General features: G+C 43.5%; 1 protein-coding gene across 3 annotated transcripts in view; it reads right to left on the bottom strand.

Annotated features, from left to right (window-relative positions):
* The window catches only part of eml3 (EMAP like 3), a 53,049-nt gene extending 40,813 nt beyond the window's left edge, over positions 1–12,236 (bottom strand). For all 3 annotated transcript variants that reach the window (XM_084547151.1, XM_084547153.1, XM_084547154.1), the window contains exon 1: positions 12,135–12,236. In XM_084547151.1, coding sequence (XP_084403277.1) covers positions 12,135–12,159 — 25 coding nt within the window. In that variant the 5' untranslated portion in view covers positions 12,160–12,236. The remainder of the gene's footprint in view (positions 1–12,134) is intronic.
* Between the last annotated feature and the right edge of the window lie 439 nt (positions 12,237–12,675).

Raw genomic sequence — 12,675 nt, 5'->3', positions numbered from 1 at the left:
TTTGTGCTGTTCTTCATGTTTTTTTTTTTTGAGTTGTTCCTAAAGGTTGGTACATACTTCGCAAGAAGTGAGAAATTTGTTCTTGGTCCTAGGGCTGTGAGAACAAGAAAAAAGTTTGTTCTGGCCAGGTCTTTTATACTTCACAATAAAGTGCCGAACCTCGCGGAAGTCCTCATAGGCCCCTCCCACTGCAGAATACGTCACACGCCCTAAGCATTGTGGGAGATGCAGGAGACGGACAACGAGAGGCACTTTTCTTATCATTTTTGGATGTCGGCCGGTCGTTTTGATGTCGGATCACGCCGTTCATTCAGCATGCACCGACACGCAGTATGAAGATCTCTATCCAGGAGAGAATAGCGGTCACACTGAAAACATTAGCATCTGGGAGCTAACAGAGTGGCTGCTAGCATTTCTGCTTTTCCGCATTAACCACGCACATTTCTAATTTCTGACCAATCACAGAATAGTTGTCAGACACCACACGAGAAAAAAAAGTTCTGCCTGGTTGATGTGTTGAGAACAAGCTGTGAGAACATTGTTCTCGACACGTCAAATGACGTCATTTTGTTCTCGCAGCCCGAGGAGCTTCTCGCTTTTCACACAAATACAGGCTGCATCCTGCTGGGGATGGCTGCTGCCATCAAGGAGTGTCATTGCTATGGGGTGGGGGTGCCTGGTCTGGTCTAGGTGGGTGCTACATGTCTAAGTAACATCCACACCAATGGATGCCAGGTCCAGAAGTTTCCCAGTGGAACACTGAATTGTCACAAGATGGCTTGAATGTTATTTACTTCTCCTGTCAGTGGTTTTAATGTTGTGGCTGATTGGTTTATCTACAAAAGGTTTCACAACAAACAGAATGTGTGAAAATAGTTCTTGATTCTTGCAGGAGAATTGTGCATGCTGTTTTGTCATTTCAACATTTTGATCTCTTGTCCAACGTTAGAACTTCTCGCAAGAAAATATTTTGTACAAGCCTTTGACTTTTTAAAGCAAATAATCAGTGTGTTACAGTTCTGCTCAGACAGACGCCCTCATCTTGAAGCCAAGTTTAAATCCAAAGCCGATCAATTTATATTCCATAATATTTTACTTTTTGCGTTTTGTATCATTTTATGTTTCGCAAGAACTGTCTAACCGCAGCACAACCACACACATTAGCAGGACATTGTACGACAACATATCAGTTTCCATTTCATACCAGAGCGTACCCGCATCCACAAGCACACACACACACACAAACACACACACGTCTGCATGCATGACTGCTTTCCCGCTCTACTTTCAGAGTCTGGTTTTCTTGTTTTCATTTTTTCAGTTGCAAGCCAAGGCTGCGGGTGACTCATCGCTGTTTGGCAACGGCTCTGGAGAAGCAGGAATTTTGATCCACATTCAGTTCTCTGCGCTGGAATTCTGATTAATGCTCGGACGTCTCTGGATCACAGAGCCACTGTGTTCACACGGTAGTCAGACACACTAGAAGAAAGGCAGATTATATCACTAACCATGTCACATGAGGTGAAGAATTCAATGTTGTAATGTCGTGTAAATGCTTCTTTTTGGATCTCTGAGTTTCTGTGTCGGACATTTGTGCCCAAAAGAGAGACTCCCATTTAATCTCTTTAAATGCTTAAAAACTTTTAACTGCATTAGCCCCTGAAGACAAATCTCATACACATTGATTTGCCAGTTGGTTTGTAGGAACTTAATCTTGCTGCTTCTTTAAATAGGAGTGTAACACGTGAAAATATAACTAAATATAACATGGACGCCTCCTAGAAGACAGGTGAGAAGTCCAGTGGGTCGTTGCAGCAAAACTAGCAGCGGAAATACTTCACTAAAGATGAAGCCCGTGGTACTGTGACATGTCAGTACTGAAATACAACAAAACTACTACTGCAATGCATCTGAAAAGGCTAACGCTAACGCTAGCAGAGTAACGGTGCAAATCTTCTGGACAGCAGTCAGTTAACAACTTCACCAAACATCCTGTGGTAACAGAGAGAAGGAGGCTGCACACAAGATATTAGACTTTTAACAACATGCTGTAGAGTACTGTTAAATGCTACTGATGGTGCTGAGGTGATGCCTATTTTTATACAGTCTATACATATCTGCAGCTCACAGTATGTAGCTCATGAGCTGTCTGTTCTCAGCTCAAGAATATAGATTCCTTTATTTTCTACTGTGTTTCGATTAGAGACGTCAGCTTTGTTTGCTAGTTATCTTGTATCCTGTTAGCTTTGTTTGCTAGTTATCTTGTATCCTGTTAGCTTTGTTTGCTAGGTATCTTGTATCCTGTTAGCTTTGTTTGCTAGGTATCTTGTATCCGGTTAGCTTTGTTTGCTAGGTATCTTGTATCCTGTTAGCTTGGTTTGCTAGGTATCTTGTATCCAGTTAGCTTTGTTTGCTAGGTATCTTGTATCCTGTTAGCTTTGTTTGCTAGGTATCTTGTATCCGGTTAGCTTTGTTTGCTAGGTATCTTGTATCCGGTTAGCTTTGTTTGCTAGCTTGTATCCAGTTAGCTTTGTTTGCTAGTTTTCTTGTATCCTGTTAGCTTTGCTTGCTAGTCATCTTTTATCCAGTTAGCTTTGTTTGCTAGTTATCTTGTATCCGGTTAGCTTTATTTGCTAGGTATCTTGTAGCCAGTTAGCTTTGTTTGCTAGGTATCTTCTATCCAGTTAGCTTTGTTTGCTAGTTATCTTGTATCCGGTTAGCTTTGTTTGCTAGTTATCTTGTATCCGGTTAGCTTTGTTTGCTAGTTATCTTGTATCCAGTTAGCTTTGTTTGCTAGTTATCTTGTCGACTTGACTTCCATCTCATTGGACAGTAAAAAATCTGTCCGTCTTCCACCAACTCCTGGACTTGGAGAGACTTCTGCAGGACAAAGAAGCCTGATAATGATATTTCATCACGCCGAAAACAGAAACTAAATCAAGCTGGCACGCAACTCTTGGCTGAAATCTTGATTATTTTCTGGAAATCGGTGTCCACAATCATTCCGAACATCTTGGTTGTTAGCATCAGCGCATCATTTACTATCTCTCCATCTTGGGACAAATGCCTGATGGTCATCGCTTGAAGACTTTCTTAGCAGCGAGCAAAAAGACCATCTCAAAAACCTGGCTTCGGAAAAACATTGTCCCACTACTGATCTCTTCATGAACAAAGTAAATTACATTCACTCTCTGGAACAAACGACCTACTACATACACAAAGAAACTGGTGTTTATTTAGCTAATACGACAGGAATTCACTAACATTTGAAGTATTTCTTTTTGCACCTGTTCATGCAAGACCTTCTGGCGAGCCAAAAGAACATGCAAATTCCACACAGACCCTGTCGGCCGATAGATCCGAACCCGTAACCTTCTTGCCGTGAGGCGTCAGCGCTTACCACCATGCCACTGTGACGCCCTGCAGCCATGCTATTATTATAAATCTATGATTCAGGTTGTGAAGGAAAATGAATCAGAACAATTCTGCAGAAACATATTTCACTGGTGAATCACGCGGCGTGCATGTGAGCGCAAGGCCTCCGAGAGTTTGGGTGGAATTAGGACGAAAAGCTGCACATAACTTATCATGTTAAAAACAGAATCTGAGCCCAGAGCTAAGAGCGCAAATCTATTATTTGATTTTTTTTTATTCTCTCCCGGGTCACTCCAGGCCTTGTGAGCGTCTGGCTGCCTGACAGATCCACAGTCACTCTCTCTTTATGACCGATCCAGAGTTTTCTTTGGAAGCCGCCCCGCAACCCTTCTCCTCCAGCCGGCCGGTGCACAAGATTGGAAGCAGCAGATATAATTAGTCTAGAGCGAGTTCCTCTTTTAGTTCGCGTATCTTCAAGAACTCGGCTACTGTAAATCTGTTCTACTGCCTCTGTTCCAAATTTGTGCTGAACTTCTTCTTCTTCTTCTTCTACATGCGGCGCATTTTAAAATGCATCGTCTCTCATTTCACACGCTCTTTCTCTGTGTGTGTCCACCCACTCGCCGCCACCTCTCACCTTAAGCTGCTGCACAAATGACCTCAACCACCTACGGAAGCCACTCACTCTCTCTCTCTCTGTCTCTGCGCTCAGCTCTCCTCTTTGATTTCTGACGCCTCGCCGCCCGCTCGACATCCTGTACGCCCCTGCAACCAGCGCCTCAGGCCCCGTCTGATAAGCGCAGCGAAAGAGTTGAGGCATCTGTGAGAAACATTCTGTCTTCCCCCGCTGCATGCGTGCGACCGACTGCACGGCTTCTACGACTGAGCTGTGCACGGTATTATCGTCATTAGATCGCGGGCTGCAGATCCGTCGCTTTAAGCCGCTCTTAATGCATTTGTTTGTGAAAGATCAAATGATGGCAGTTAAATGTAAAGGAGTTATGCACAGGGACAAACCAAACACAACCATTTATCCTTTAAGCTCCTTTCAAATCCACACTTCAACTTTTATCCGCCGGCTGCAGCAGCTGTTGAACATTATCCGTCCAGACAGTAAATAGACGACGCTGGAGACTAGCTAGCGAGTTAGCTTTTGAGCATCTTATCTTGCATGAACTTCCAAGATCGATACTGGTTTTTCGACTTCCTGGTTCCTCCCCCGATCCGCCTCCCGTTCTCTCGGTGCAACCGATCAGACTGCTGCACTGATCGGCAGCTGAGGAGCCCAGTGGGTCGTTGCGGGTGTGTGGGAATACTTCAGTAAAGATGAAGCCTACCGTGACACGTCAGATTTGAAATACAACGAAAGAACTACTGCAATGCATCTGAAAAGGCTAACGCTAACGCTAGCAGAGGAACGGGTCAAATCCTCTCCACAGCAGTCAGTTTACAACTTCACAGAAAAGTCTTCAGAGAAACAACCCAGTTACACTATCCCATCTAACAACACCCTGAATGGTAGTACTATTAAATGCTACTGATGGTGCTGAGGTGCTGCCTGTTTTTATACAGGCTATACATATCTGCAGTTCACTGTATGCAGCACATAGTATGTATTCAGGTCAAGAATACAGACTTTAGATCCAAATCTACTGTGTTTTTATTACTAACGTCGTCAGAGACTAGTCGGAGTCAACTTTAAAAAATATCTGAAGTTGTGCAACCCCTAATTGGATTGCTGAAGAGTTTACATAGAGGATGTTGGTTTTGTTTTAGCTGAGGCAAGTCCAACTTAATCTGAGTCATCATCCAAACCTGATCCCGCCTCCTTTACCTCCAGTGAGCTGGGGTGGCAACGTGTATATTGGACTTATCTGTGGTCTAGGGCACGGAAGAGCAAATGGGAAGTGCACAAGTGGTGAGGAATGAGGTTGTTAAATTGTGCGTGGATGGGGAAGTCAGCCAGCGCAGGCCCCGCCCTCGGCTGCCAAGCCTCTGCTTCCTCGCACAACTGTTTACATCCCCCTCCTTCGGCCACCAGCATCCTGTGATGCCGCGGGCTAGAGGCGATTTAATATCTGTGTTGACTTGTAGTCAGTGACACAGTTTCAGGAGCACCTCACCTGGAAAAAACGTCCAAGAGCATCATCTAAATAAGATCTGCGCCATAGAGTTTCTTGTCTGCCCCATAGACAAGAAAACAGCTGGAGCAGCTTACCCTTCATTTCTCCACCTCAACAAGCGACGGTTTCTTCAGACAACACAGGCCTCTATGAGACGTGAAGCCACAAAACAACTGATTTACATTTCTTGCGCTCGAGCTTCTTTATTTAGACTCTGGAGCAGACACACATTCACTGCGGTGTGGTTGGTACAGGCACCGGTGTCTTAGGGCATAAAAGCGTCTAAAAATAACAGTCAGAAAAAGCCAGAGGAGATAGTCCATGTGCGAGCTCGCGGATTTTGGCAGCAGGTCAACGAGCTGCCACGGAGCCGACGGTTACGTCGAGCTGCAGCAGGCAACGCTATGCAAGACAGCGCTTGCTCTGGATAGCGATATCTATCTATTCTGTCAACTACTGAAAAACAAATCAGTGCAGCCCGCAAGACATGACATTACTGATGAGCATTATTTGAATAATTCTGATCAAAAGAAATCAACATCGTGAAATGTTAGTTGCTAAAGAACCACAGAAACTTTCCCAAAGTAAAAAAAACAAGCAAATTCAACTACATGTTTAAGCGACACGTAGTCATGGGCGGCAAGTAGCGATGATAAAATAAATCAGAATATCTATCCATTTATGTCATTTCAATGATTTTTGTAGCCAAAAACTGATGAATTGATGTGTTTCCTGTTCAAATACAAGACGAGACCGAGCTGAGCCTCATACCTCGAACTGTGCAGACTCTCGCAAACTGGGCTTGGCTCAGATCATTATAAAATATAAAGCTTCAAAAACAGATGAGTATTTTAAATGAGGTGAAGATTCGGTTGTGGTGTCCTTTTTGTCTGAAAAACTGAAATATCCCTTAGATCAGAGGTGTCAAACATACAGTCTGTGGGCCAAAAAGCGGCCCGGCGGAGGGTCTAATCTGGCCCACGGGATAGAAGTGAAAAAATGTCATTGAAGTTCCGTTACTTCCAAAATGTTCTTCTTTGCACTAAAACAAAAGGAAACATTTGGCGTAATTGTCGTTATTTATAGGTTAAAACGCTGTTGTGTTACTGGTCCGGCCCCCTTCAGGTCAAACTGGACTTTATGTGGCTCCCCTGAACTAAAATAAGTTTGACAGCCCTGCTTTAGATTTATCGTTCTTCCTTGGCCAAATATGTCAGAATCAGAATCAGTTTTATTGGCCAAGTATGTGAGCACATACAAGGAATTAGACTCCGGTAACTTTTGCTCTCTTGTACAAAAACACGCAGGACTTAATACCTGGACCTTATTTTTGGCATAGAATACAATCGTTTACTCACCCATATAATTTTGGTGTCATTTGGTGTCGTTCGGACGATATTTAGATCTGCGTATATCCATATAGTGGGAGTGAATGGGGCACCGAAACGCAGCCTCTAAATAACGCATTATCTGCCGCAAAACTCGTTCATTTCACCAATATTATGTTATAATACGCTAGTGCTATTCCCTGTTGAGTCCGGAGTTACCTGTTATCATCATCCGGGGTCAGTAGATTGACCTACTAACCTCTGACCTGGATGATGTCATCTCTGAGCGCCTCGCGCACCTGCGACGGTCGGCTTGTTTACCTGCAATTTGCTGTTGCTAGTTTGAGATGAATGAGTTTCGCGGCAGATAATGCATTATTTAGAGGCTACGTTTCGGTGCCCCAGTCACTCCCACTATATGGATATACACAGATCTAAATATCTCCCGATTGACTACTAATGACACAAAAGTTATATGGGTGAGTAAACAATCGTATTTTATGCCAGAAATAAGGTCCAGGTTTTAAGAAACGGTAATTCCCCTTTAAATAAGCGTAAAAAATAAATCTCGATCCATTTGTAGAACATAAAATAAACAAAAACGAAAAATAAAGGATGAGAGCGGATATTTATTTATTATCCAGGAGTTTGTCTACATACAATTAATACAGAGTTACTGTTCGACAGCCCGGGGGAAGAAACTTTGTGGCGGGTGGTTTTGGCGTACAGTGCTCTGTAACACCGGCCTGAGGGGACGAGTCTAAACAGATAACATCCGGGGTGTGAGGGGTCTGTGGAGATTTTACCAGCCCACTTCCTGACCCTGGACCGGTACAGGTCCTGGATGGAGGAAGGGTCAGATCTAAACCAGACTGCCCTCTTACCTGTACGAGTATACTGATATGAGATATGAAACATAACCAGTTAGCGTGGAAGCAGCCAGCTCAGCGGTGAATCAAAGCTATGCCGTTCATATTCGTAAATAATCTCATTACTGATTTCACTCAGTGTCAAAAGAAAAGTGCTAAAGGTTTAATATCGAGCCAGGAGAGACGCCACGGGGGGAGAATTTACCGTCTACACTCCAGACTCCAGCAAAACAGCATGTGTGCTCTTCTGAAAAGAGGCAGTATTACACCATTCTGGGAAAAACTCTGAAATAGCTGCTGATGCAACTTCCTGCAGATCTCTGCACCACTGCCCTACGTCCCAGATCCACACATATACTCAATCTCGGCAGCCAGAGGATATTCAAGGCTACTCCCAGGGTATTACACACTGCGTTAAGATTTAAAAGAGTTATTTTCTGATATCTCTGGGAGGAGGATGTGTCCCTGCAGGAGCTAAGGATGATTGTAGTTTGCAGAACTCCATTTTAAGGCCCTTGTTATCTCACACTTAAAGCAGCAAACTTGCAACGATAACCGGGTCTAATTGTTCGCAGGGATGTCCCGATCGGTATCTGGGCTGATCTGTGTATTTTTAAAATGATCTGAATCTGGTTTGAGCTGCAGCCAAGCCTCATCTTTAGTTGTTATTTACTTTAGGTCTGCCATAAACCAAAACCACATCCTTGCAGCATCATATTCCTTTTTGTTGGTTGGCGTCGAAGCTTCCAAAAAAAACAAAGAAGAAGAAGAAGAGAAAGCAAGAGCACGTGACTAAACATGTCTGCTGCGTAGAAGTACTTCACTCCGGAAAATGAATCATTATCATTGTGCAATGTGGATGTTTGGTGAGGCGGTAGTACGTGATCGTCATTCAGTACTAACGCCTTGATTCGGGCCGCTGAACGCTGTGTTTAGAAGAAGGGACGACGTTAAGCGTTAACCTTCCAGAGAGGGTTAGGGAGTTTACGGCAGCGTTGGATGACCAGAACATTTCTGGAGTAGAGAACACAAGGTACGAGCTACCCTCTCCACACTACATTAACATCTCCAAGTTCCAATCATTTATTTAAAGGGGAACTACCTTTTTTTTTACAACCTGGACCTTATTTCTGGCATAAAATACGATCGTTTACTCACCCATATAACTTTGGTGTCATTTGTAGTCAATCAGGAGATATTTAGATCTGTGTGTATCCATATAGTGGGAGTGATTGGGGCACCGAAACACAGCCTCTAAATAACGCATTATCTGCCACGAAACTCATTCATTTCACCAATATTTCGTTATGATACGCTAGTAGGTCAATCTACAGATCCCGGATGATGACAACAGGTAACTCCGGACTCAATGGGGAATAGCATTAGCGTATCATAACGAAATATTGGTGAAATGAACGAGTTTCAGATAATGCGTTTTTTAGAGGTTTCGGTGCCCCAGTCACTCCCACTATATGAATATACGCAGATATAAATATCTCCCGATTGACTACAAATTAAACCAAAGTTATATGGGTGAGTAAACGTCCGTATTTTATGCCAGAAATAAGGTCCACGTTGTAAAAAACGGTAGTTCCCCTTTAAGATCCGAACTCGTTTCTGCCGATACTGAATATTTAAAAGATCGGCAAAATAGAACTTGATCGGGACATCCTTAATTGTTGGTACGTACTATCTGGTTTAACACTGGATATTTTACCACCATAATACATGAAGTGCTTCTTTCCTTCACCCTGGCTGCTCAGGTTGATCTCATCTAGAACGCTGTGCCAGAACCCGTATGCAATTTTTGGCAATGTCTAATTTGGTCTTTCTATTCTCGGAGCTCATGAACGGTCTGCACCTCGTGGCGAACCCTCTTTATTTTCTCTCGTGAAGACTTCCCTCCATGGTAGACTCAGATAATGACACGCCTACCTCCTGGAGAGGGTTCTTCACTTCACATGGTCGGCTGGGTGCTGGAAAAGGACTGTTGCTTTACCGTGGAAGTCCGGGCCTTTTCTTTCTGACTTTGCTGAGCTCACCAGTGTCTTAATCTCTATGACCTCATTTAAAGAAAAGTTGTAGGTTCCCAGGAAACGGTTATCCCAACGCAAACATTTTACCTGCTCATCTGGTGAAGAAATAACAAAAGGAATATCTCACACCTGCCCGTGAAGCTGCTCAAAGTCAATGAGTCATGTATGCAAACATTACATGCTCGATCATCTATAAAAACAATTTTAGGGACGGTTTTCAGTCCTCTCTGACGGCATGAGAATAGACCTGTACGTCTCAGATTTTCAGAACATGCTGATTGTCAAGGGAACAGTCAAGAAACATGTGAACAGACCCGACGACACAATTACGAGAAGATAATTACAACAAGATATTTAGCTGGTATGTGGTGGTTGTTTTTGTTGTGGGTTTTCTTGTATTTGTTGTTTATTACTTATGAGTTTGCTCATATGGGGGGAAGGGAAGGGGGTCGCTTTATCATATTACAAGTCTGCACTCACTGTATAGTGCATGTACACCGCTCAGGCACAACATTATGACCAGGAGAAGTGAATAACACTTAAACCATCTTGTGACAATTCAATGTTCTGCTGGTAGACATTTGGACCTGGCATTCATTGGTGTGGATGTTACTTAGACATGTAGCAACTACTTAGACATGTAGCACCCACCTAGACCAGAACCACCCACCTAGACCAGAACAGGCACCCCCACCAGGGTGGGGGTGCCTGTTCTGGTCTGCTCTAGGTGGTGGCAAAAACGCTTTAGGAACAACTCAAAAAAACATGAAGAACAGCACAAGGTGTTGACCTGGGATCCAAATTCACTAGATCCCAAACTGATCAAGTATCTTTGGGATGATCCACAGAGGCCCCTTCCCTCAAAGCCCCCCCCAACAATATCCTGTTGCCAGACACCACAGGACACCCTCAGAAGGCCCACGTCCATTCTCCAATGAGTTTCTCTGACTGTAATTGACATTTCGGTTTAAAAAACAGTGCTGAATACTTTTGTTTTTTTTGCACAGTTTGACATTTTGCACACGAACGTCTCCACGCGTAGATAGAATCACTGGATATTTTCTTGTTATCAGCAACCACAGCACTGATCATCTAACTCATGATAGCCAGTCAGCAGACTAGGGAGACAAGATCAGATCAGATGCAGAACCCGGTCTCAGCATGCCGCTTCCAAGGCCAATTTAGCCTTCACCTCAACCAAGCACTGACATCAACACTGTATCTGTACACTTAACAGCTCCCTGCGTCTGAACACCACCCGTATGACATTCACCGTTCCCCAGTGACCTCGTTGCACCTCACCCCCTCAACCCGCCACTTCTTTACAAGACAAGCAAACACAACATCAGCACACGCGGTGGGGACGGCAGGGCCTACAGATGTGCAACAACAGCAGCATTGTGCAACAGCGGTGGTTCGGCTCAGCACTCGGAGTGTTTGTGGGGGCAGGACGGGTGGAGCTTTGTGTGAAGCAGTGGATTGTTGCTGCGAAGCCTGACTTGGAGAGGAAGGTGTGTTTCCAGTTAAGCTGCTGTGTGGGAGAATATCATGCGCTCTCTTGTTTTGTTTTCAGTCGGTTGATCTGCTGAAACATTTAAGACATGACATCATGCGAATTATGAGCAACACATTACTTCACAGAGCAAAATAAAGGGTGCAGCCAAGCCAAGTCACATCTGACTTGAACCTGCGAGCCAAAATAATAATAATAAAAAAAAGAGGGCAGCTGTCAGGCCTAAACACTCGCAAAGCAGGGAGGATTATGTGTGCAACAGTTTCTGTTTACCAACACACCAGGATATGCCTCGAGTTCCGCACACCTATAGGCTACATCACGCACCGCAGCAGCTGCCGCGTTCCTGCGCCATATCGCTATCTGCATCTGCAGCCTTTCCCAGTGGCTGGATAAAAAAAAAAAAAAAAAGCATTGGGACGCTGTCAAAACGCTTCCATGCGCCATCCTGCTGCTCGGAGCGGTGCAGGAAAGCGCCTCTATCGCAGCTGAACTCACTTTTTCGCTGTTTTTGCAGCTGCTCGCTTCAGATTCCCGCCGCCTTCCTCCATCAAAATATACCGAAAAGATGCGCAATGAAAAAAAAACAACTGTATTTATTTATATTTTTTTATATATATATTTGCTTATTAAAAGACTCTACAGCACAATCTGAAAGTTTGACTTTTTTTTTTTTGTAAAATGGTGTCTTCTATGTGTTTGCCAGACTTACATCTTGTTTTATTTCTTTTTGTTTTTTAAGTTAGAGTTTATGAAATGTGTTCTCGTCTTAACGATGTGAGCGGCATTTCCGAAGTCACACTGAGTCACGTTTCCATAAAGCTATTGTTGTCAGAAAGAAACAAAAAAGAAAATAAATAAATAAAAAGGTTTTGCGGTTATTTACTCACCCAGACTGTTAGTGGAGGAGTCCATAATCCAAAACTTAGAAGCTGTGCGTTTGTGTAGAAGGTGAGTCCGCCGCACTAAGGTGTGTACTCCATGCTGAGAGAGGAGTGTCACACTGTGGGGGGACTGCGCTGTCAATGCACGAGTAGTAGTGACAAAACCGGAAGTCGGAGTTTTCCTCTCAATAAAGCAGCACCCACCAAAAATATAATCAGAAACTTGTCCTAATAGTGTAAAAAAAACAACAACTATGCGATTAAAAACATTAACGAAACAAAGTGAAAATAAAAAAACACGTCACCAGATAAAAGATTGAAAGTAGCTTCCGGAAGTTTAGTTCCCTGTCGCTGTTAACTTTATTGCATTCTCGGAAGAAACTGCGCAAAGATAACTGAGATTTATTTTGTTGCTGCGTCCTATTAGAAGTATTACGGTAACAACAGCCCTTCAAAATAAGAGCCACTATAAAATCGTTCACTGTCAATCAGTAAATGATGAACGAATAAGAAGCTAATGAGAGTGTATGAATAAATAACTAATTAT

Source organism: Chelon labrosus, assembly GCF_963514085.1.
Source record: "Chelon labrosus genome assembly, chromosome: 1".
In the NCBI taxonomy this organism is placed as follows: domain Eukaryota; kingdom Metazoa; phylum Chordata; class Actinopteri; order Mugiliformes; family Mugilidae; genus Chelon; species Chelon labrosus.
Note: the sequence above shows the minus strand (reverse complement) of the source record. Positions and strands in the feature narration are given on the sequence as shown.